At 32.4% G+C, this 25,109-nt stretch overlaps 5 protein-coding genes across 7 annotated transcripts; 3 read left to right on the top strand and 2 right to left on the bottom strand.

Moving 5' to 3' along the window:
* Positions 1–603: 603 nt before the first annotated feature.
* LOC11409431 (glycine-rich protein A3) lies at positions 604–2,402 on the bottom strand. Its single transcript, XM_003612440.4, has 3 exons — positions 2,242–2,402; positions 1,602–1,908; positions 604–1,079 (listed from the first exon to the last, which is right to left on the bottom strand). Exons 2-3 carry the CDS (start codon positions 1,891–1,893, stop codon positions 850–852), a joined length of 522 nt encoding a protein of 173 aa, XP_003612488.1. The 5' UTR covers positions 1,894–1,908; positions 2,242–2,402; the 3' UTR covers positions 604–849.
* A 3,585-nt stretch (positions 2,403–5,987) lies between these two features.
* On the bottom strand, positions 5,988–9,739 carry LOC11408619 (F-box protein SKIP31). 3 transcript variants are annotated; one of them, XM_024785280.2, is made up of 9 exons: positions 9,392–9,739; positions 8,788–9,003; positions 8,195–8,268; positions 7,809–7,884; positions 7,461–7,571; positions 6,966–7,140; positions 6,724–6,842; positions 6,385–6,436; positions 5,988–6,283 (listed from the first exon to the last, which is right to left on the bottom strand). In XM_024785280.2, exons 1-9 carry the CDS (start codon positions 9,467–9,469, stop codon positions 6,213–6,215), a joined length of 972 nt encoding a protein of 323 aa, XP_024641048.1. In that variant the 5' UTR covers positions 9,470–9,739; the 3' UTR covers positions 5,988–6,212. The 3 variants fall into 3 exon arrangements, with proteins under 3 accessions (XP_024641048.1, XP_039690508.1, XP_003612486.1); XM_039834574.1 differs by having other exon boundaries at positions 5,990–6,283; positions 6,385–6,445; XM_003612438.4 differs by having other exon boundaries at positions 5,990–6,283; positions 6,385–6,439; positions 9,392–9,738.
* A 3,004-nt stretch (positions 9,740–12,743) lies between these two features.
* On the top strand, positions 12,744–16,043 carry LOC112421912 (zinc finger BED domain-containing protein DAYSLEEPER). The gene is made up of 4 exons (XM_039834158.1): positions 12,744–12,955; positions 14,394–15,113; positions 15,194–15,269; positions 15,647–16,043. The coding sequence occupies exons 2-3, from the start codon at positions 14,447–14,449 to the stop codon at positions 15,262–15,264; spliced, it is 738 nt and encodes a 245-aa protein (XP_039690092.1). The 5' UTR covers positions 12,744–12,955; positions 14,394–14,446; the 3' UTR covers positions 15,265–15,269; positions 15,647–16,043.
* A 1,842-nt stretch (positions 16,044–17,885) lies between these two features.
* On the top strand, positions 17,886–19,635 carry LOC11405829 (uncharacterized). The gene is made up of 2 exons (XM_003612436.4): positions 17,886–18,208; positions 19,176–19,635. Exons 1-2 carry the CDS (start codon positions 18,014–18,016, stop codon positions 19,380–19,382), a joined length of 402 nt encoding a protein of 133 aa, XP_003612484.1. The 5' UTR covers positions 17,886–18,013; the 3' UTR covers positions 19,383–19,635.
* A 3,519-nt stretch (positions 19,636–23,154) lies between these two features.
* LOC11407385 (upstream activation factor subunit UAF30) lies at positions 23,155–24,880 on the top strand. The gene is made up of 2 exons (XM_003612434.3): positions 23,155–23,543; positions 24,547–24,880. The coding sequence occupies exons 1-2, from the start codon at positions 23,265–23,267 to the stop codon at positions 24,670–24,672; spliced, it is 405 nt and encodes a 134-aa protein (XP_003612482.1). The 5' UTR covers positions 23,155–23,264; the 3' UTR covers positions 24,673–24,880.
* Positions 24,881–25,109: the final 229 nt, after the last annotated feature.

Below are 25,109 nucleotides of genomic sequence, written 5' to 3'. Positions count from 1 at the left end.
ATAAATTTTTAATGAAAAATAATCTTTTTGTTGGTAGGCCTACAAACAAGGGTTTTAGTGGTCTTACCCTTGAGCCGACCTTGCTCATTTTTAACCTAAGATCATTTTTAACCTAAGATAGATTAATAAGTTTTGATGGTGTGTTTCGAATTAGCATTGGCAAATGGTTACTTGGTTTCTCAAACTTCAACATGATTACCACTTGTCTTCAAATTGAATTACTTGCAATTTTGCATGGTATCATTTCAGCCATCATCTAATTAATTATATCCGCCATCATCTACATCTGAATTGAAATTTATTCTTTAATCACACTCAGAGAGAATACAATACTTGTGCTGATTAAAAAAACCCATTGCTGCTTTCATTTAAATGGCCATAATGCAGTGTGTAGCAGTTTCATTGAAAGGATGAAATACAAGATCATTTGACGTGTCCAATTCAAAGATCATTCTTCTAAGCGCAAAAAAAAAAAAAAAAGTTAATTTTTGGTAAATCACCACTACAAAGGCATATACTTTGTCTCAATGTTTATAAACAATGCATCATCCAATGTTTCTTAAGCTGGATTTGAACGAGTAACGTCTAAAAAGAGAAATAGTATTCCACAAGCTTAAAAGACAAAGATTGATCCAATCTCCATTTAATATGATAAACCAACCAAGGTAAAGTGGTAATGTACAGCAAAACAAAATAGGCATGAACTTGATTAATCATCTTAGGCAGGCAGAGCAACAATAAAAAAATACAAGAGTTCGACCAAGTATAGATTGGCATCATACGAAGTAAAGATTATTTATAAAAGCAATCAGCAGCAGCAGTGGTTTGTATATACATGGATAGGTAGGATCACTTCCACTTCCTGAACATGCCATGCTTTCCAAACTTTCCATGTTTAAATTTCCCGTGCTTGCCGAATTTTCCATGCTTGAACTTCCCATGATGGGGCATGTGACCATATCCTCCATGTCCATAGTGGCCATGGGCAACATGGTGAGCACCATATGCAGCAGCTGCACCGGCAATCAATCCACCTATTCCACCCCCCATAGCACCGTGTCCGGCATGCCCATACGGCCCTGGTATAAAGCAGAGTAGTTAGTTTAGTGGCCTTCATGCATATCACTTTAGTTAGACAAAAAAGAAGAAAAACTTTCAAACATGCAATGTATCAGTTGAATAGGTTTAAATAAACTACAAAAATAACAAGTTTCAAATATAGTAGACAACAAGTCAAAGTACAAATGAAAAGTTATTTTTGATAATGTTATTGAGGACAAAAAACATGATGATACATGGTTAATATAGTCAGATGCATAAATTATTCAATGAATCTAAAAATGCAATATTTTGCTTATAAATGTGACCGGGGGAGTATGAATTAGTTTTAAAGACACCAACAACTAAAGTAACTTGAGCCAACTCAAAAGCCTAAAGTAGCATAAAATTTTTCATAACAATAGCAAAGATATATATATATATATATATATATATATATATATATATATATATATATATATATATATATATATATATATATATATATATATATATTATAATCAATTAACTAAAGAGCTAGTATTGAAAATTAAGAATCATACCTGGGGCATGTGGAGCAGATGGACCAGGATAACCATGTGGTGGATAACCAGCAGGAGGATAGCCACCATGAGCATAACCAGCAGGAGGGTAACCACCAGGAGGGGGATAACCAGCTGGAGGATAACCCCCTTGATGTGGAGGGTAGCCATGTCCGGGTGGTGGTGGGTATGCCCCTGGTGGTGGCGGGTAGGCCCCAGGTGGGTAACCATGACCACCTCCTAATCCATGAGCTAAATGTGAGAAAACTCCCTTGTCAGCAGATTCATCATTATTGTCTTTTCCACCTCCCATTTTTCAGATCAAAACCTAATCAATCAAAACCAGAAATTGGTTAATTTAATCAATAGAGTAACAAATTGGCTCTATATTATGTTATATAAACAAAAACACGTCGATTTGCCAGAATCCAAACTATACGTGATTAAGGCAAATCTACTGAGATATCAAACATGCAAAAAATCACAATAGAAAAAAGGAAGCGGAAAAAACAAAATATGCATCCTCATATTATAGGAATTGATCAAGAAATTTCATGATCATATAGGAATTGATTATTGTTATTAAATTAAGGCATTGAATTGATACAATATAATGAGAGATTAATTAATTGAAATCATGAAAATGAAGAGAAAAACTCACAGATATTTTGGAATAGATTGAATTGTGAAGAAATTGTTGTTGAGAAATAGAAACTGTTGAAGGAAGAAAAGAAATAGGGATTTTGTGTTATTTATAGAGAGAGGATGTGCGGTTTATTTGTTGAGATGAGATGAAAGATCCAAGAAAGAGACCTGTAATAAAAGTGAAATTTGGATTACGCGTCATTAACGCGTCTAAGCATGCGATTGTGCCTTTTACCTAGCGACACGTGTCAATTCTCGCGCCTTTTTCCTGTAAGTCTAAAATCAAATAATTTTTACATGTAAATTGCAGGCTAAACTGCACTTTTCGCCCCTTATGTTTTATAATGTTGCAATTTTGGTCCTTTATTAAAAAAATAGCAATTTTGGTCCCTTTCATCCCAAAATTTCTCAGAAGATGCCACTTGTCTCAGAAAAGGGGTCATAATCGCAACTTTTTGTAAAGATAAGGGGTCAAAAAACATATTTCCCTTATGTTAGGGGTCAAAAGAGCATATTTTCCTAAACATAGGAGGTCACTTTTGCTATTTTTTTAATAAGGGGCCAAAATTGTAACATTTTAAAACTTAGGGGACGAAAAATGGGGTTTAGCCTAAATTGTAATGGAGCATCATAAATTGAAATTTTATGAAGGAAAAAAAAGAGCAATCATTAGTTAAGTCATAGAGAACAAAAATGAAATAAGTGAAGTCAAAAAGGCAATGTTCATATTCATCCAATCGTGAGCCTTTCCCCCAAAAATTCATATCATGAGTGGCCTCTCTTCAACATCGTTTGATATGGGAAATCTGATTCTTACATTTTGTTTATGTTGATTCTTACCTTTTATCAACTTTCTTGATGCATAGAATCTCATTCCGGTATTAATATACATGTAAGGCTAATCAAAATCTCAATTATCAAAATGTTTAAGCTCGTTTGTTATAGATTTTTTTAAAATATATTTTTGTTATACTTTTTATAATAAAGAAATTTTTAAGGAAAGCTTCAAACGAAAAATCTGTTTGAATAGTTTATCTTAAAATGTCATTCTAAGTATTTCATCGTTTTGTTATAAATTTTTTTGGATACTAAATTTTGAAAAAATCTTTAAAAAAGCTATTTCAAATAGCTTTTCATAAAAGTCATTTTGAAAAAATACGTGATTTTTACTACGTAAAATCTCGAACAATGAATATTTAAGTTGGTGAATGTTAAAATCTCTTTTTAAACTTATACCGAATGAATTTAAAATAACTTCTACTATTTTTGACTAAATTTTCAAAAAAATCTATTTTTAAAAATACAAAGAAAAATTCATTTTCTTAGAATCTAAAACAAACGGGGCCTAAATGGTGAGAAAAAATTACTTACACGCACCCAATTTTTCACCTAAAAATTAAAATAAAAAGAAAAATTAATAAGATCAATGATAAAATAAATAATGTAATGAAAAATAAATAGATAAACATTGTGTTGGTGTTTCATAGGAGTTGTTCCTGAAAGTCTACCAGAAAAGAATATAATTGACACCAAACAATTAGAAAGAGGGTCAAAAATTGTCAACCTTTCAACGTTTTATCTTTGATGACTTTTTTTCTATCCAGACGTCTCTTTTAAAAAATAATTATCTTGTATCCAAGATCAACAATATATTCATTTCAGTCCCAACAACAAACTCAAATCATTGCTGGAAAAGAATAAACAACCACAAAGGCTTTGTTTGCGAGTTGGATTTTGGAGGGGAAGGGAAGGGAAGGAAAGGCTTATGGAGTGGTAACCCTTGGATTTTGGAGGGGAAGGGAAGGGAAGGAAAGGCTTATGGAGTCGTAATAAGTTATTTTTGTATAAATAAGCTGTTTTGAATAAGTTGTTTTTGAAAAAGAGATCGTATTAAGTTGTTTTGCATAAATAAGCTGTTTTTGAAAAAGAGATCGTAATAAGCTGTTTTGTATAAATAAGTTGTTTTGAATAAGTGGTTTTTGAAAATGAGGTCGTAATAAGCTGTTTTTATAAAAATAAGCTGTTTTGAATAAGCTGTTTTTAAAAAAGAGATCGTATTAAGCTGTTTTGCATAAATAAGCTGTTTTGAATAAGTTGTTTTTGAAAATGAGGTCATAATAAGCTGTTTTGTATAAATAAGTTGTTTTGAATAAGCGGTTTTTGAAAATGAGGTCGTAATAAGTTGTCTTGTATAAATAAGCTGTTTTGAATAAGCTGTTTTTGAAAAAGAGATCGTATTAAGCTGTTTTGCATAAATAAACTGTTTTGAATAAGTTGTTTTTGAAAAAGAGATTGTAATAAGTTGTTTTGAACAAGTTTTTTTTTTTAAAAGAGATCGTAATAAGTTGTTTTGTATACATAAACTGTTTTGGATAAGTTGTTTTTGAAAAAGATATTGTATTAAGCTGTTATTCTGAAAAGAGGTCATAATAAGCTGTTTTGTATAAATAAGCTATTTTGAATAAGTTGTTTTTTAAAAAAGATCGTAATAATTTGTTTTTCATAAGATAAGCTATTTTTTAAAAAGATGTCGTAATAAGTTGTTTTGTATAAGTAAGTTGTTTTTAAAAAGTGATTGTAATAAGCTTTTTATTTTTTATAAATAAGTTGTTTTGAATAAGTTGTTTTTTAAAAATAGATCTTAATAATTTATTTTTCATGCGATAAGTTGTTTTGAATAAATTAAGTTAAATTACGAAGTATAACAATGTATTGATTTTAAGAGGAAAAAGGGTAAAATAGTAAAATTATAACATCCTCCATCTCCTTTCCTTATTGGCTTTTTAACTCCCAAACAAGGGGAAAGTTTTCCCTCCTTTCTCCCTTCCCTCCCTTTCCTTCCCTTCCCCTCCTTAGCCTTTCCTTTCCTTCCCCTCAAAACTCGCAAACAAAGCCTAAAAGAACAAACCGAGAAACAACAAGTAAAGGAACAATACTTCTCAAGAGCTTTATAATATGGAGAGCTTAGTGAATTTGATTTCACTGAGTTAGGTGGAAGTATTCCATCGGGGTTCGTCAAAGAAGGGACATGAGAATGAGGAAGAAGAAAAGAATATAAACCCTAATTTCATTTATTTCCCCTTTCTATTTTAATGAAATAAAGGAGATTAATACAAACATAAATTTAGATAAATTTATTTATTTTAAATTCCACATGGACCACTATTGCACATTCCACATAGGATGAAATCTGCCAAATCATCCATAAAAAGCCAACTCTCACATAAGCTTATTTACACAATCAACTACTACGACACTTGAAAACCAAAGGATCTTCATATTACAGAGTTGAAATCTAAATAATTTTTTTTTTTACAGGAAGAAAACCAAAAGTCACTAATATTACAAGATACACTTACTAACCCTTGTAAGTATGGTACTATAGTTCTATTTGGTAAAACATATAAGGAAATTTATAAGCTCAAAATTGTCTTGACAAACACAGCCTACATCAACTTTTATTAGTCTGTTATTGAACTTTCTTACCAAAAATTGTTTTAATAAGTTATTATATGACCTACTTCCTTGGAAAAAAATTCAATGCGTAGGTCGAGCAATTCTTGCTTGAACACAACCACAAATCAAATTTATTTGGACGCACGCACACACAAATGTATAAAAATTAAAAGAGAAATGATTTAAGTCACATCATTTAATTCTACTTTTAATTTTTTTTTCATTTGTGTGCCCAATTAAATTTAACTTGGGTTGTACCCAAGTTAGAATTGCACATAAATCATAAAGGATCAGTGATTGCATTAATGTTAAAAGAAAAGTTCTTCTACTTGATACAATACAACTACATACTCCATATTAAAGCACCACTATTAGCATAAAGCATACGACTTATTACAACAACAGCAACAATAATCACGTCTTATCTCATTGAATGGGGTCGGCTACATGATTTTGTCTTATTATTACAATGACAAAAGGACAAAACCAAAAGGCATGAGACAATCCACTCCCAGACGAGCTAAATGGGGATCAGCAATACCTCAAAGTATCTTCAAGCTCCTTTTCATCAGCACAATTGTATCCCAGCAAATAAGCTCGCGCTGTTAAAATTGAACAGAGGTGTCTTATTGAAATGCACGAAGAACAGTGCAAAACTAATTCTAAAAACAAAATGATCAAGAGCCAGTCGAGATGAGTTTACCAAAACGGCCAGATCCCATAAATGGTTCTTCCTCATCAGCTGCAACACCTTGCTGCTGCTCCAGAAATTTCAAATGAATGAGAAACCATCAGGAAGAAAAGCTATAATTGTAAAACAAAGGAAGAAAGCTATATATAAAGATGAATATTTTTTTAAAAGCAGATATGTATCTGCTTTAAATGATGTGATCAACTTAATTCTGATAAATAAGCTTAATATTCTCGAGATTATAAGAGATAATTTCCTCACAAGATTAACATGCACGCATGTGTATCAACCTAACTCGTAAAACAATTTAAAAGAATTGCAAAAATTATGTTAAAAGACATTAAGACTTACAGAGTCGGGCTCCATTTCAGATGGCGATAATAATCTATCAAAACAGTGCCCTGATATTGTACAGACCAAAAGCTCATCCTCGGGATCCATAACCACTTCTTTACAAGTTTCATCGCAAACTAAAAAAAAAATCTCAAATCAGTTAATTGAAAAAACACATTATAAGTTCTAAGCAGACCAAAGGATTTAAAATTCAATGTTAAAAAATGTCATCTAACTAGCATACAGATGAAGTTTCTCACCATGAACTTGTCCAGTCTTCTCACAAATAAAAACATCTCCAATTTGGTAGTACGAGCATGTCTTCCCAGAACAAGCATGGTCATTCACCACTGTATCACTGAGGCCCCTGCTACTTTTCCATGATGAGACTTGATCAGCTAAGGTTTTGTCGAGAATTATGCTATCATCCTTCAACTTCACATGCAGAAAATAGAGAGAAAATGGCAAATTGTTAAGAGACATCTACTTTTATAGAGTTGTGAAATATTTAGATTAAAAGAGATATAGAGAACAACAACATAGGATAAATGTTACGAAATCCCAAGCCCCCATTCCACTATGACTCTAGGAGCAAAAGCAAATAAGCATTACTATATAAGCTTCAGCTCTATCGCTTTATCTAAACCCCACTTCGAGGAAGTAAAAGCAAATAAGCAGTTCAAATTTCTATGATTGCTGGAAAGATCTCAATATATCAATATACAGTTCCATTTTTCAGTGGTTTCTCACACTACCTGTGAAGGATGAGGTGCTTGACTTCTCTTAGCTGCTTGCATTTGAATATAGTATTCCTTAAACTCATTTTGGCAGCTTGTGACAAGTTCAACCATGTCATTTTCATCACGCTGCATAATCATATAACATAAGATCCACACAAATTAACAAATCAAGGTCTGAATAATAATAACTCAAAATTCAGTTTATAGGAGAATAAAGATAAAATAAGGTTAACATCCTGAGTTAAGTATTTCAGTTAATGTCATCAAATTGCTCAACCACAAATCACCAATCCATGGATGCTTACTCTAAAAAGAATAATGAAGTATCCAAAATAAAATAGAAATGCAAAAATGTGCTAGTACCTGAATGTATAGCTTTTTCCATGGGCAGTCCCTTATCTTCCTCGTCGGGGGAAGAAGGCCCCATCGCATACAATACCTGAACAAATTTAGCCATGGCAATAAGCACAAACATGGTTCACGCATTTTTAATAGTAAACAACATAATAAATAAGAAAATAAAAGCAAAATGAATTAATAAAGTAGAGTTGAACCCACTCCTCAAAGCCAAGCTGATAAGAGGCAAGCAACAGCTTCTACTTTAAACAGGACAGGCACTCATGCGTCAACTAGAGCTTCAACACTAGCTAATTGACACAGATCCAAATTCCCAAATCAAACTATTCTATGCTGAATATCCAACAATTATCAACAAAACTTGAAAATGTAAGGAAAAAAAGTGTACTTACAAGCGACGCCACAACGCTTCATCAGATGCAGCACAACTTAGAAAACTACAGACTAAAGAACAAGAAATAAGGTCCTGCACCCATCAAAAAACTATAGTCAGTCGATTAATATACCAAGACAGTCACAAGACAGCAAACTTGATCTACATAGTTTGTGTTTGATTCTATATTGACACGAAACTGAGTCTAACAATAAATTTGAGACTAGAAATCACATTTGGAGGCAACAATTTGGCTCCTCTAAAGTGAGTAGTTAGTAAAGTAAGAAAATAAATGGTTGATATTGTAACCATTCATGATTTGGTATTCATGTGTATATAATATCAACCATTGATTTGTTTATCAACATATGATATTACTCGCTCTACGCTCTAAAGTGAATTGCTAACTTTAGAGGAGCATTATCATGGAGGCAAAAGCTACAAATCCTAACTTCAAGTTATAATCAATTCTAGAGAAAAATTCAATTCTAATCAATAACCCCCAAAAGTGAATTCGAACATGCATATAGAAAGCCACAATTAAAGGATTTCTCTCTATTTAAAAAATATATATTGAAAACAAAATCCACAAAACCAGGGCAAAGAGGTAACCTCAGACGACAAAAATTTAAGGATATGATGGAAAAGTTCTGGTGGAACTTTGCTGAAAAAACCAGTTTCAATCCTTCTCGGTACCATGGCATTATTGGCACCATAGTTCTTAGGCTTAGATGATGAACCAGAACACTGTATGGTGCTCTGTTTACTACTATCAACCTCGTCTGTGCGTTTTCTCTTCGCTTTAGGTTCCTCTACATTTACCTCTTCCTGCAATAACAGTCATGCAAAATAAACCGATTAGTGGATGTTTGGTTCTACTGTGACAAAAATTGATTTTAAATGAATTAATTTTGTAAAAATGAGTTGAATGTAAACTGGTTTATGTTTGGATACATTTACACGAAAGTAAGTTGAACAATAAATTTCATTATAAAAATCACGTTTAGACTCAAAAGCAAACAACGATGTGAGAATCAATTTAACACCACCAGAATCAATTGAAACATAGGCTAAGCCATAATTTCTAATAAACCAACAAATAAAGCAAGATTTTTTTTTTCTGGATCCCAAATCAAAACCCTAATCTATAATCTAACAGTATCAAATTATAAATTAAGAATAACAAATGAAAATTAATTGTGAATAATTGGAATACCTTGTCAGAGACCTCGGAGAGGACTTCTGATTCGAGAAATTGAGCTAGATTTTCGTCTTCGTCGTCTGAAAAGGTCATGGTGTCATGGAAATACTAGAAAGGAAATCAAAGGTGGTTAGAAAACGGAAGAGAGAATACTACGGTGGCCGGAATTTGAATGACGGTTGTGGAATCGGAACGAAACGGTTAAAGATGGTAGATGATAATGATGATGATGATTCGGTGGAAAGTGACATGAACGGTTGGATTTAGTTCGGGTTGATCCGACCCGAAACATGTTGCGTATGGGTTGTCTGGGTGTTAGATTCTCGGGGTGAGTTTGATGTCAAAAGAGACAGGAACATTTTGGAATCATGTTGGATAGTACTTAGCTGACATAGTTTTAAGTGACATTGTTTCTATTTTTTATTTTTTTTTTAAAATATTTGTACAATTATTTGAAGATAATTTTTTGATAATTTTCTCTTTCATATTTACATGATGTTATTATTCTCTCTACAATGTTGTCACCAAAGTTGTCATTAAATGAATGTACAAATATCATTATTCATTTTTTTGTGGTGGTAGGCTTTGAACACTGGACTTTGCATATTATGTATTGTCCATGTCAATTGAACTAAACTCACACATTGTTTTTATGTCTCTTAACCGACCATTCTCTCTTATTTAAATAATTTATTTTAATCATTCTTTCATTATTTCCTCACTTCTAAATTACATTACAAAAAACTATAATTGTATTCTTTCTTTTCTTCTTTCTCTTAATAGTTTCCGTCAAATAAAAAGATGAAAAAGTGGTTGTTATAAAAAGTTATTAAAAATTGGTTGTGAAAGATCGTACTCTTTATTTTATCCAATGTTTGGTGGACAAAAAATTATTTAAAAAATTTTAAACAAATTTTAATGTGGATGAAAATGATTATGTTTTAAGTTCAGTAAAGACAAAATTTTCAATTTTTGTTTTGTTCATTGTCCAAAATTCGTTCAAAAAGAAAAAAAAACGGAAGTGTTTCTTAAAAAAAAAAATCATTGTCATTTTTTGTAACTAATTCATGCGTTATCTATTTGTTTTTGAAAAAAAAGATAGATTTGAGGAAAAACTTTTGATATCTATTTGTTACGAATTAAAATAAAAATAATTTTGATATTTAATAATTTAAAGATTATTATATGAAATTGGGACATAACCCAAGTTTCATCTGGCGTAGTATCCATGTTTCACATATACTCCCTCCGTCCTAAATTGTATGACGTTTTGGGAATTTCACACATATTAATAGAGCTGTCAAAAATGGGCCGGGCTCATGGGGCGGCCCATTGGCCCATATTTTTGGGCCGGGCCGGGCCTAAAAAACTAACCAGAAAATGTGCTCGGGCTTTTTCGGCCCAAGCTCATTTGGGCCAGACAAAAGTTGGGTCGGGCTTTGGGCCGGCCCATTGGCCCATATTTTATTTTATTTTTGTTAAAAAACAACATATTTTTTTAAAAAATTATCAACTAATTTAAAATTTATTAACAAAAAAATATTTAAATAAATAAACTTAATAAATATGGATGAATTTAGCTTACAGTTTTAAAATTTTAAAGTTTATAAATTATTAATTTGATTTAATTGAAAGAATAATCTTGAGTTTAATTATTATTCAATGTTAATGTAAAAATTATTTATATTTTTATGTCCATCCAATCATATTTTAGCAAAAAAATAATGGTGAGTAACTAATACATAAGAAAATATATAAAAAAAAGTGAATAAAATTTAAAAATAAAACATAAACGGGCCAGGCCGGGCTGGCCCATGGCCCACCTCGGCCGGGCCGGGCTCTAGATTTCACGGCCCAATCATAAACAGGCCGGGCCGGGCTGGCCCATTTCTATAGTCGGGCCTCTCGGGCTTGGGCCGGGCTGGGCCGGGCCGGCCCATTTGACACCTCTACATATTAAGAAATGTAATTAATATTGTGTGGGAAAGAGATATTATGAGTTATTTTACAAAATTATCCTCAATAAATGATATGGGGAAAGATAAATGAAGGAATTGAAAGAAGAGAGAGTAATAAATAGTTAAGGATATAATAGGAAAAGTAACATTAATTTTTTATTAATATTGTAAAGCGACATATAATTTGGGACAAATATTTTTTCTAAAATGACATACAATTTGGGACGGAGGGAGTAGTAGCTAAGGGAGGCATCAGATGGAGAATAAATGATGGTTAAAAAATCAAAATGTGGAAGGATACACGGATTAGAGGTCACGTGAGCAATTACATCCCAAACACTTTGCAAAACGATGTGGATAATATGAAGGTTGAAGAGTTAATAGATAGTACCACTAGAAAATGAAAAGTTGATTCAGCTAATTTCTACTTTAATCCTCAAGTGGCAAATTAAATTTTGACTATGTTAGTTTTTAAGGATATGGGCGAAGATAAATTTTCTTGGAAATTTACATCACATGGAGAGCACCATGTAAGGTTTGCATACCATTATATCACAAAAAGCTTAATGGATAATCATGGTCTGAGAGTCCCTAGTAGCTGGATGAAAATATGGAACATGAAAATTCCTCAAAAAAGCCAAAGTGTTCTTGTGGTGCGTAGCACGAGGTTGCCTCCCCACTAGGGAAAGACTTTGCACCAGAGGAGTTCAATGCACAGTTCGGTGTGTTCATTGTGAGGGATCTTATAAAAATGATTGCCATGTGTTATTTGGATGCAATAAGGTGGAGGAGGTATTATGAGTTGAAGCGAGACTGTGGAATTTTATCCATGATAAATTGGAAATAGCTTATGGTTTTGTCGATCTTTTTTCTTCAATTGATCAAATTGTTGTCCCATGATAGCCGACATATGTTTGTTATGACAATGTGGTGCATTTGGAAGCGCAAAAATGAGAAATTGTGGGATGACGTTGAAACCCTACCCGCAATATCTGTTCGACTGGCTCGTTAATCCTTGCATCAATGACAAGTGTGTTCAAAGCAACAACATATGACAAACTAGGGGTGGCAATTAGATCCATGAAATCCATATCCATCCGATCCATCCACTACAAAATCCATCCAATCCATCCATAAAACATTTTTTATTTTTAATGGATTGTATCCAATCCATCCATTAAACAATATGGATGGATCTAGTCCATCCAATTGATTTTAAAGATCCAATGGATCATTTTTTATTGTTTATTTTTTATCCAATGGATCATTTGAATAAAAAAATAACAAATTAAAACAAAAAAAAGAAACAATTAAAAAAATTAAAAGCTAGATAGTGAATAGCTTATTTGTAACCAAAAAAAAAAAACAATAGCTTATTTCTTCCCCAAATAAAACTGAACCCTAATTTCTTCCCCAAATTAAAAATTGAACCCTAATTTCTTCTCCAAATTTCTCTTGAAATCTGAAATTCGTTGTGAACATATGTAGCAATTGTCAGCGATTCGATTCTTCCTCTTCAAATCTGAAATCGATTCTTCTGTTCCTACTTCCTATTGATTCAAATTCCGACGACGATTCGATTCTTCCTCTTCAAATCTGAAATCGATTCTTCTATGCCTTTGTGAGTCTCTATTATATTGTAATGTGATTTTGTTGCGTTTTCTGAATTAGGTTATCTGAGATTGTTGTTGTTTGTGTTTTCTTAGTTGATTTTGTAGTGTTTTCATAGTTGTTTGTTTGACAACGTTTGAAGATTTTCTGATGATTGTTGTCATAGTTTTTGCTACAACCTCTGTAGACAACGTTTTTGTCCTAGATTTTCTGATGATATTTTTTTGTTGGGTATTCACTCACTTTTTTTTGCCATTGTACATGTTAATAGCTTGGTGAAGTTGCATAAGTTTTGAGAGAATTAACTATGAACCAAGTTAGGATTTCTCCAAGTTAATAGCATGTTTGGTTAGACCTTTTGCCATTTATTTTTTACTTAACCATGTAAAAGTGATTAACTTCGATAAATCATCAATCTATGGCTGTTTAGTTTATAATTGCATTGATGAGGGAAAATCTTTGCACTATAATTAGGATAGTTTAATCTCAATTGTGTATCATGTAGTGTGAATTTACATATTCTTTTGGTATCATGTAGTGTATCATGTATGCCCTAATATATATTCTTTTTGGTTAATTGATGTGTTTTATGATACAAGTTGTTAAATATCTGTAGTGTTTTATAGTTAAAATTTGCTTATCATTTTTAAAATCTTCACACTTACTTTGGATAATGCATCTAATAATGATGCAATGGTCAATATTTTGAAGAAACATCCATCATTTGGAACTTCTCTTATGGCTGGTGGGGCATATTTTCATGTTCGATGTGGGGCACACGTGTTAAACCTAATTGTTCATGATGGTATAAAAGTTATTGAAGGTTCTTTGGATAAGATTAGATTGTGCGTGAAGTATATAAGAGGCTCGGAGGCAAGAAAGTTAAAGTTCAAAAGTTGTTTAGACCAACTCTCAAACGTAAGTTCTAAGCAACTTCGTCAAGACATGCCTATTAGGTGGAATTCCAGTTATTTGATGCTTGATAGTACTATTGGTTTAAAGGACACATTTTCCCTCCTACAAGACATTGATCCTCATTTTGAGAGTTTATCGGATAGCGAGTGGATTGAGGCAGAAGCTATTGCTGAGTTTTTGAAGCCATTTTATGATATCACAACTTTATTCTCAGGTAGCAATTATCCAAACTATCAACATCACTTAGCTTTGTAATTATTATTTCCAAATTATTTCTCATCACATAGCAACTTTTTCCAAATTATTTCATCGTTTGCTGATGTGTATGATAGCACAAAGTTTTCCTTTTTGACACGCAAAGCTATTTATTTAGTACAGCTGAGCTAATCATGTCCGATAATTATACGATGAATTATTTCATAACTACATAGACGTCTTGAATTATGATTATTAACATTTAGTCCCACATTAATTAGATATCACAATTGATGAGTTTTTGAAGCCATTTTATGATATCACAACTTTATTCTCAGGTAGCAATTATCCAACTGCAAACCTTTATTTTAGTGCTGTATGGAGAATTCAAATGAAACTCAAAGAAGTTGCATGTGTTTATCATGATGTATCTGTTAATCAAGATCAAATATGTTGCATGGCCAAAAGCATGAAGACCAAATTTGACAAATACTGGAGCTGTTACAGTGTTATTCTTTCTTTTGCGGTCATCTTAGATCCTAGATATAAGTTACAGTTTGTTGAATACTGCTATGTGAAGCTGTTTGGTAATGATGGAGGAGTGAAAATTGCTAATGAGATTCTTGATAAGATGAAACTTTTTTTTCAAGAATATCTCTTGTCCTCTAATGAGCTAAGTGTTTCATCTTCACAAAGGTCTGTTAGAGGTAGTCCAATCATTCCTTCAAGTGAATTAGAAGATTTTAGTAATTATCAAAGTAAATTGTGCGGACCTTCCAGAAAAGAGACTGATTTACAAACTTATTTGGATGAAGAGAGACTTGATCATAATCAATATGCCAACTTAGATGTTCTTGAATATTGGAAAGTGAATGAAGGTAAATACCCTGAAGTTTCTAAGATGGCACGTGATATCTTGAGCATTCCTATTACAACAGTGGCATCAGAGTCCTCATTCAGTATAGGTGGACGGATACTAGATAAATATAGAAGTGTTCTTTTGCCAGAAAATGTTGAAGCATTATTGTGCTCACATGATTGGCTTTGTGGAACTCCTGGTTAGTATCTATCAACTCGTTATTTATAATTTTTTCATTTAACATGTGCCTTTTTTAATTCAGTGAATTCTTTTTTGTAGCTGGAATATCTCATGATGGTCCTCAATTTGTTGAGGAACTGTCAAGCTTCTCTTCTATGAATTTAACATGAAGCAGGTCAGTAGGTCTAGTTGTGTTTAGTATGTCTGAAATTTTAAATTTATCTACATAATTTTTCCCTGCTCTTTCACAATTTTGAGAATATAAGGCTTAGTGGTGAAAAATTGTTAGATGGCAATGGCAATAGTGTTTTCCTGGTAGATATATTAAGCATATTCTTTATTTAGTGGGATTAGAAAGCAGACTTTTTGGGTCTGTATGCTTCAATGGTTGTGCTAGTTACTCATTTGTCCTGAACATAATTGATTCTCCATCCTTGTTATCCCTCTGTGTTAGCCTTAATTTAGTGTGTTTTGTTTTTAGAGGTTAATTCAGTGTTGTCAAATAGTGGTTATATTTGTGCTTGTTATGTTCTTATGTCTTCATTTTCTTAGAGTTGCTGTGAAGAGATTAAACAAGTGAAGTCCAATAGCGAAGGCTGGATCATAGTAGAGGAAGCTGTTGTAGCTCAATGTGAGGAGTCCATGCCCACTCAGCTGGGCTATTTCTCATTATCACTGATTTTGAAGCAGGCATTCTTAGGCATTGTTGAACAGACAAATAAAGATGTCTTATGTTTCACTCATGTCACGACCATATGATATTGAATTCAGTGTCTAATTCATTTGAGTTTGTAGATGCCAAGAATTTTCAGTCTTTGGCACGTAGCTTTGTTTAGCGCGTATATAATCAACTGTTGCATTCTTCATGAAATAACCTATCAATGACTATTTGTGTTTTGGAAAGCAAAAAAATTAACTCATTTGTTGCAGAGAGTTTTTCTTGCAAGAGTTTGTTGGTATAAAATACTAAACATAATTATTACACACTCTTTTTTAATCGTTATAGTTTTATTTTAAATGAATTATTGGCACGGTTTAAAATTTGATTATATAAATAAGTTGTTTTGAATAAGCTGATTTTTTTAAAAGAGATCCTAATAAGCTATTTTGCATAAATAAGCTGTTTCAAATAAGCTGTTTCTGAAAATGAAATCGAAATAAGTTGTTTTGCATAAATAAGCTATTTTGAATAAGCTATTTTTGAAAATGAGATCATAATAAGCTATTTTGCATAATTAAGCTGTTTTGAATAAGCTGTTACTAAAACTGAGATCGAAATAAGCTATTTTGCATAAATAAGCTGTTTTGCATGAATAAGCTGTTTTTGAAAATGAGATCATAATAAGCAATTTTTAATAAATAAGCTGTTTTTGAACATGAGATCGGAATAAGTTGTTTTGCATGAATAAGCTGTTTTTGAAAATGAGATCATAATAAGTTGTTTTGCATAAATAAGCTGTTTTTCAAAAGAGATCCTAATAAGTTGTTTTGCATAAATAAACTGTTTTTTTTTTAAAAGAGATCGTAATAAGTTTTTTTGATAATACACCTATAAAAAAAAATAATACACTTCAAAAAAAAATAATTCACCTATAAAAAAAATAATACACTTTAAAAAAAATTATACACTTTGATTTATGGATCGGATGGATTATCCATCCATTAAAATCTAATAATGGATGGATTGGATGGACTTTATTCTAATTGGATGGACTAGATGATTTTTTTTTAAGAAAAAAAATAGTGGATTGTAATGGACTAATGGACCTTTTTTGATCCATCCATTAGGATCCAAATCCATATCCATCCAATCCATCCATTTGCCACCCCTGTGACAAACGTTTCAGGTTTGGGTATCAGAACTTGCACATTGCATAAGAGTAACAACAATGATACCATGTGGAGAAAACCAGCTTTGGATGAGGTTAAGTACGACGTGGATGCTGCAATTTTTAAGGATAACAGGTGTTACAGTATAAGAATGTGTATGAGGGATGCTCATGGTGAGTATATAGTAGCAAAAACAGTTTGGTTTCAAGGCATTTCATAACCACAAGAAGCGGAAACATGCCGTCTAAAAGAGGCGATAATTTTACTTGGCGACATCTCCAACAAAATTGGTACCAATTTCGAATTAGGAGCTATTCTAAATTATTATAAAGCTTCACTTTCTAGTTTACCAAACTTTAAATTAAGTTTTCATCCAACGACAAATAAATAATGTGCCCCATTTATTAGCGAGGGAGCTATTGTCTTATGCTAGTCCCCATTATCATGATCATATACCATCTTATATTAAACACGATATTATGAATGAAATGAGTTAGTTTGATCATTGTAAAAAAATAAAATTAGAGAATATTTTTATAAACAATACAAAAATACAAAATAGATTCAAATATTTCTTTTATAAAGGATGCGTCTGTCTTGACTTAAAAATAATAATTTTATTTCAAAAAGATTTTATTTAATTTTTTTTAGAAAAAACTTAAACTGAATTCTGTTTATTTATGTCATAATTTTTTTGAAGTTCTTTCTTACACTTGATTTCTTTGTTTTTAAAGTTTTTTATTGTCTAGAAAAGCTACTTTTTTTTTTTGTCTAATAACCTAGTGGCCGGAGCTCACACATTTAAATGTGGAGAAGTGGAGTGTCCGGGGTTCCAACCCCGACCCTATAAATTATGCAATGTTCCTGCCAATTGAGCTAAACTCGGGATGAAAAAAAAAAAACTACTTTATTTTGAGGTTAAATATATTTTTTTTATCAAAATGTTTTTTTTCTTCCGCATCATATAGTAGTATTTCAAAATGATTTAAAAATCTGAAACAAATGCGATCAGAGTAAGAAAAGTGATTTTTTGTTAGTCCAAAACAAACTAGGATCAACGGCAGCACATCACAAATCAGAGGAGAAAAAATGAATCCGGCGGGTTTAACAGGGCGAAGGAGCATGTCGACGGTATCCAAAGCCGTCGCCGAAATTATGGGTGTCGGCAAAACCAAGACACGCAAAGCTACCAGTGAACTCTGCACTTTCATGGGCATTCCTCATAAATCTCGTTCCGAAATCGCTTCCATCATTTCCAAGTTCATCAAACTCTACAGTTTCCGGGTTTCAATTCTCCCCTTTTTTCTTTTTGTTTCATTATTGCATACCAACTGTTTGATCAATGTTCTCACTCACAAAACATGCCATCATTTCCATGCTCTTAAGCTGTTTTCAGCTTATTTTCACAAGTTCTCTGAGATAGTTTATGAAAAATAGCTTATTGTTAACATGAAAACAATTTAACTTTATTTTATCTTTTGTTATAGAAATAGCTTAGCAGTTAGCAGCTATAAGCTGCAAATTATACTATGACCCTCAATTTATTTGTTCAAGTATAACTCCCCCTACTAAGTAGTCTTTAATCTTTACATATATGATAACTGACCCACTTAGTCACTGATAGGGACTAAGGAGATGAATTTTCATACTCCTTGACTAGTTATTTTTTTCAAATATTTTAGAACTAGGAGCCTATTTAAATTGATTTATTTGAGCTCATCCATGTATTGAAACAAGCACTTCTGAGTATGTTTGAGAGAACTTATAAAGGATGCTTAAAAACAACTTATGGGTCGGTTCGGATTGACTTATTTGAGCATGTCTACTGACATAAGAACAATTGAGTCCGTTTGAGAGAACTTTTGAACTTTTAAAAACAGGTTACGACACATTTATAAGCTGTTTTCAGCTTATTTGCATAAGCTCTTCGAAAAAACCTTATGAAAAGAGCATATAGGTTATGCGAAAACAATCTTTTGTTGTAGAAACAACCTATACATAAGCTGCTATACAAACAAGGCCTATATCTTCTTATATGGAAAGAATTTGACTTTATTTTATCTTTTATCATATAAATAGATTATATATACATAAACACTTATATGATAACCACTTAAGCTATAAACACTTAATGACGTTGTTTATCCAAATGAGCCTAAGTAGGAGTGGCTGTTGTCATTGAACACTAAAGTGAAAGTTTACTGTTTTATTTACTTTTACTCATTTGGAAACGGTATATTTTGCTGTGCAGAGTCCTGGTATTAAGAAAGACAAGCTTTGGGAGCAGAATTTGCAAACACTGTTGCGTGGCAGAAACAGTGTTGGTTTTCCCGAGATTGCTAAGATTTTGTCTCCAGAATTCAGCCAGGGTGCGATTAATATCAAGGATACTAGTACGGATTCTTCCACTGATAACACAAAGGGGAAAGGCCAACAGAAGAAAGGGAAAAAGAAATAGGAAGTGGATAGGAACCAAGTTAGATTTTTGAAACTTCATTTGTTTTCTATGCAATTCTGCATGATAATTTCATGAATGGATTTCAATGAAAAAACTGAGTTTGAAACTAGTTTGGCTATTGCCTTGTGGTCCAGTGGCAAAATAATATTCATTTTCTCTATGTTCTTCTGTGCTGTTTGCTGCTTCATTATTTTTCTACTAGTTTCTTTCATTTCATTGAACTAAATCACAGCTATTATAAAAAAATTCCCAATGCTTGTTGAGTTTTGGTGGATACATACTGTTCCATTGTATTTATAATTAATGATTGATGCTATGGAAAAGGATGGAATTACGTTTGGTACATTTCTTTTGACCCTTTCACTTCCACTGTTTTTCTTGAAGTTCATGAAGCATCGGAAACTAAGTCACTCAGTTGTGATTCGGTTCTTCTTATTTGCAATTGTTAATTCTATTTATTTATTTTCCACCTTGTCTACTCTAAATTGAAGTTGTATAATTACTGTTGGAATTTATCAGGAGAAATTACTGATCCTACAAATCCAACCTGAATGAGGTTTTCATGGTTGTTTAGCCTAGAACCCTTCTCGAGTTAAGATCCTCTCCATTTCTACCATTTAGAGAGACAAAGAGACACAAAAGTAAAAAATAATTAATGACGGTGAGACCCACTTAATGGTAGGATCCACTACCAATTTTATGTCTCTATCTCTCTCCTAATTGCATCTTCCATTTAGTTTTATAAATGGAGAGGATCTTCACCCAGACTTCTCGTTCCAAGGAGAGCAAAATTAATATGACTAAAAGAAGTAAAACTGCAAAAGGTAGAAGTACAATTGTTGTCTCTTACACATAAATTGTACCTTGTAACTTCAAAGTGGTACCTGCACACAAATATGTTATGTATACATCAAATTTGAGGTATGTCCAACTGTAATTTTCTTTCTAAAATCCTGCTGTTCAAACAGCTGACGTCATTGAGTATTCATCTTCCACAAACCATTATCATTCACCACTATCTTAATAAAGCTGACCTGACTCATTATTACTATTTCATTAAGAAGAATTAGATGTAATTGAATTTGTGTATTTGCTCCGATCAAGGGCTTTTATCCTTGCAAAATCATACGCTGCTGTCATGATTGTTACTGGATTAGGCAGTTGAAATACTGGCATGAGCTCTCTTGTCTGGTTTTGATTGATTTTGGTTTACTTGTGACTGGGAAGCAAGTTTTATTATGTATTAACGAATAAACCAGCTAGGTTCCCCTTTTAGGAGTTAAAAGGTAATGAGTTGAATTTTGTCATGTTTGATATTATTATTTGCATTTGATTTGAACTTGATATTTTATCTGGCTATCCTATTCGTTTGATGATAATTGACAAGTATGTGAAAACACAATTCTGACATTACGTATTGCATACATTTGGTTTTTGAGTAAAATTTGGCAATCCAATAATGAATAGTTGAACGCTCGTTTGCTCTTTGTGTCTCATTCATAATTTGGCAGATGAAATTCCTTTGGAAATTAAAAGGAAGTAGAAGGAATCCCTATGGCTTCAAAATCAAGCATTTGCTACATATCATCCAGAACCACAAGGGCCATCACGTCTTCTTGTATTAACCTCGGCGAGTTTTAGCATGGGCAAATTGTCAAATTTTCCCATCTTAGATCAATTTTGTTTTACTTGTAATGAGTTGTACTCCCTATTTTTTTATATTCCAATTTGTACCCCTGGCTCAAAATTATAATTTGAACCTAATTAATTTGTTTATTTCTTTATCGGAGGGAGATACAATATTTTTTTAACACTCCTGCTAACCTTTTTCAGCCCCATTCTCAATTAAAAAACTTAATATAAAAACATAGACCAAATAATGTGACTAACATTTTCATACTTCAGATTTTATTTCCTTAATCTCCTTAAAAAAGAAAAGATTTCAATTATTTACCCTTCAGATTTTAGTGAACAGCGTTAAAGAAGTTAGTGATTCTGACTTCAAACCGAACGAATGAGGAAATATTAATTTAAATACTAACATTTATCGAGTTTTTCTAAATAATAAAGAAAATGAAATATTGATTTTGATAAAAAAAAAATACTAATAATTTGGTAACGGAGAGTAAAACAACACTGTTTTCAACATGTTCCAAATTTATAAATATATATCAAACCTAGGTGATTTGTACAATTTCAAATAATGGTATATCAGTTTTTTAAAATTAAAATTCATCCAAGTTCAAGGTAAATATTTAAGAACAATCTTATCCATTGATCTCTGTTAACATTAAATCAATGGCCCTTGTTAAATTGACCTAAGATGGGGAAATATGCCAATTTTCCCATGCTAAACGTTGCCATTAACCTCACGTTGCCATTAACCTCACGTTGGATCAGTCCATTTCATATTTTTCTTGGAGTTCAAACTCATTAGAACTTGCATATATTGTCTTACCTTCTTTAATGCACATTTTAAGGCCCCCTTTTCCTCTAGTAATTTCCTCCTTTCCAAATTCAATTTGGACATTGCCCTAAACAAGAGTTTGCTTCTTCTTCCTGTTTTGTCGTTTTTAGGATCAACATTGGTCATGGATACTATTTCTTGTTGCGACCAAATTGCCTCTTTCTTTTGCAAGGTCTTCAACAAAAGTTACAGCAGCAAGGAAAACGTTATTGCTTGAAATGGAAGACTCAAATCCATACATGTATTCCATCAGTTTGGTCTAATAAGTGCAACGTAATTATAGCCTAAATTTCAGTGGTACACCAAAAAAATTAATTGATCATACTTTTCCAATTTTTTTGGATACCCCACCATTTCATCAATGTCACCATATCTGTTGGTTCCGTTCATCTAAATTGAACAATTCATTTTAGATTGTTAAATTGGTAATTTTAGGTTTTAACTAATAAATCCATGAAATTATACAAACCAAAACTCTCACATGAAAAAAAGACAAACAAAACTAGCGGGAAAACAAGAAGGGGAAAATCAATTTTTTCCCCCTTCTTTTTATAGCAATTTAGAAAATTGAATGAATGGTGGTGATATAATCTATAACGATAGGTCCTCGTGAACTTAGCTCAGTTGGTATGAACAATGCATTAAATATTCAAGGTTCGAGGTTCAAACATCGATCATCACCACAAAAAAAACTATAACGGTAGGCATTGAAACGACAATTCCACAAATGAAAATGTTAACGAATGCCCCAAGTACTCTTTAAAATCTTAAATGGTACTCTCTCCGTTTCTTTATAACTGTAACTTTTGGAGAAAATTTTTGTTTCTATTTAACTGTCATTTTCAAAGTTCAATGCAACATTAAATGTTGTTTTACCAATATTGTCCTTAGTTATTTATTGCGGAGAAAAAAATATATGAAATGATATATTAAATGAATAAGGTCATCATAGTAAAAGTATAGCTTATTGCATCAAAAGTAGTATCAATTGTTGATTGTTTTGGTTTGTGTAAAATGTCAAAATGTGACAATTAAAAAGAAACGGAAGTAATAACTTTTTTATAAAAACATATCTATTCAATGCATTAAAAATTTATAAAAATATGTATATTCAATGCATTGAAAATTAAACTATTTAAGTTTTATAAAAAATAATTTTCTAATTTAAAATGTTTAAAGAGTGCAATAGAAGCAATTACCCACTCACATAAAACCCTACAAAAACCCTACAACTACGATCCAATTAAAACCCGCCACGTGTATCCTATTGCAAGAACTAACAAATATCGAAAAGTTCCAAAGCTAAAATCAAGGTTCATTTCAACAAACTGAAATAGAAAAAAACACCACCCACACTCTCTCTCTAGGGTTTTAGCATTTTGAAACTGAAAAAACACATTTTTCTCATCGCGATCATGGCACCAGCTAGGGTTTTCGGAGCATTCGCCGGCAGAATGTTAATGGCGGCGGCGAAAGGAGCGACGAAGAAGGCGGCTACATCCGCCGGAGCTGCATCCACAACCGTCGTGAAGAAAACCGCGGTGAAGAAAACGGTTACGAGCAAGAGTACCGGAGGGATACAGAAGGTAGTTCAGGTCACTTCTGAGCTCGGTAATTTCATCGGTGCGCCTGAAGTTTCGCGGACTGAAGCTGTTAAGAAAGTTTGGGAGTATATCAAGCTGCAGAATCTTCAGGTTTTGTTTTCGTTTTCACTCAATGCTTCTATTTTCACTTTGCGATCTTCGATTTTATTTTTTCATTTCTCGTTTGAAATTTATTTTGATACTGAATAAAAAACTTTGATTAGGTTTTATGGATTGATTTTGCGCTATTTGATTTGGTTATTGTTTGTTGTAATCGCATTGGTGTGTTTTAGGGATATTTTTTGAATCTTGTGATTTGATATTGTTGTTGCGTCCTGTTTCGTATGATTTTTGAAATTAAAAATGAATTGTAATTTGTATTGAGCTTATCTGTTTCATTGTGATGTTGCGTCTGGAAAGTATAGAATCATTAAGAAACAATGTAGTTAATGTAGTCGTTGCCTCAATAACACTTGACACTTCTGATTGAAGGTGTGTCCGGCATTCGGCACGTGTCTGACACTGACACAACACATTTGATTACATTCAGTTATGTCATTTTCTTAAATTTTACTGGTTGTGTCGGTGCTTCATAGGTCATTGCTAAAGTTTATTTAAAAGAAAGAAAATGTGTTGCTACATTGCTGTGAGATATTTAGTATGCATTCTGTGATGTAATGATAGTTTGAAATCGGAGTCTTGATGTGATGGCTAGAGTTGCTGTTGTCTGATTTTTGGAGGTCACAGGTTTGAGTTCTGTTGTCTGGTCTAACCCGTTTGAAGCCCTTGCGATGGTGGGATGGTTACAATTTGATTAGTAGTAGATGGCAGGTTTCTCATGTTCCTATAAATGATATCCTTAGCTTTGAGATGTTTGTTTCTTTGGTTCATTTGTTAGCTGCTGGTAACTATTGTAATCATTGTTGGATTTTATTCTGCTATACTCTGTTTTGTTTTCATCTTTTTTCTCTTTCTTAAATTGTTTGTTTGCTTCATGGTATATTGCTTAACATCAGCAGGATAGTTTGTCTTGGATTATCAAACTTATCCTCCTTTTTGTCTCTTTGTGGTGTGGCTGTTTACAAAATGGCTTAACAGAGATATTGTTTTGCAGAATCCTAATAACAAGAAGGAGATCTTTTGTGATGACAAACTGAAGACCATTTTCGATGGGAAAGATAAAGTGGTCTTCACCGAGATTGCCAAATTGCTAGCTACCCATTTCGTGAAATCAACCTGAAATTCAGCTCTGGTGGATTCCTAACGTTGGTAACATGCTTTAGTACATTAAGTAGGTCGTTTTATTGTCAACTACATATTTTGTGACCAACCGTTGAAGAAACATCGAAATTTGTAATATCAAACTTTAACTTGGGTTTGAAGGTGGTGTTATTTTGTTCCACTGTCTTGATTTCACATTGTTATATATCTCCCTGTTGTGTCCTCTACTTCCTTTGGATCTTTGACTGTGTAGCAACACGCCAAATTGATTTTTTTAAACGATAGTGGGGGAATACATGAATATGAACATTAGTATACGTGAGTCGGTGAGTGCAAGTGTACAATGTTATGCAACTTTATTTGCCTAATATTGCAATTATTTTCATGAATTAATGAAACACGCTTTATGTTTCATACTGCTCCATTCAAAATTCATTTGAACAGAAATCGACATAA

The sequence above is a fragment of the Medicago truncatula genome, chromosome 5 (genome assembly GCF_003473485.1).
Source record: "Medicago truncatula cultivar Jemalong A17 chromosome 5, MtrunA17r5.0-ANR, whole genome shotgun sequence".
Lineage (NCBI taxonomy): Eukaryota > Viridiplantae > Streptophyta > Magnoliopsida > Fabales > Fabaceae > Medicago > Medicago truncatula.
The sequence above is the reverse complement of the archived record's forward strand: the minus strand, read 5'-3'. Positions and strand labels throughout refer to the sequence as shown.

Bases quoted from the DNA above. Each gene is read 5' to 3' on its own strand.
- LOC11407385 (XM_003612434.3), top strand. From the start codon at position 23,265: ATGGCACCAGCTAGGGTTTTCGGAGCATTCGCCGGCAGAATGTTAATG. The intron at 23,544-24,546 runs GTTTTGTTTTCG...ATTGTTTTGCAG, and splicing joins TCAAGCTGCAGAATCTTCAG to AATCCTAATAACAAGAAGGA.
- LOC11405829 (XM_003612436.4), top strand. From the start codon at position 18,014: ATGAATCCGGCGGGTTTAACAGGGCGAAGGAGCATGTCGACGGTATCC. The intron at 18,209-19,175 runs GTTTCAATTCTC...TTTGCTGTGCAG, and splicing joins TCAAACTCTACAGTTTCCGG to AGTCCTGGTATTAAGAAAGA.
- LOC112421912 (XM_039834158.1), top strand. From the start codon at position 14,447: ATGAAACTCAAAGAAGTTGCATGTGTTTATCATGATGTATCTGTTAAT. The intron at 15,114-15,193 runs GTTAGTATCTAT...TCTTTTTTGTAG, and splicing joins TTGGCTTTGTGGAACTCCTG to CTGGAATATCTCATGATGGT.
- LOC11408619 (XM_039834574.1), bottom strand. From the start codon at position 9,469: ATGACCTTTTCAGACGACGAAGACGAAAATCTAGCTCAATTTCTCGAA. The intron at 8,269-8,787 runs GTTACCTCTTTG...TGATGGGTGCAG, and splicing joins TTAAATTTTTGTCGTCTGAG to GACCTTATTTCTTGTTCTTT. The intron at 7,141-7,460 runs GTAGTGTGAGAA...CTGCATGTGAAG, and splicing joins AAGCACCTCATCCTTCACAG to TTGAAGGATGATAGCATAAT.
- LOC11409431 (XM_003612440.4), bottom strand. From the start codon at position 1,893: ATGGGAGGTGGAAAAGACAATAATGATGAATCTGCTGACAAGGGAGTT. The intron at 1,080-1,601 runs GTATGATTCTTA...GCTTTATACCAG, and splicing joins ATCTGCTCCACATGCCCCAG to GGCCGTATGGGCATGCCGGA.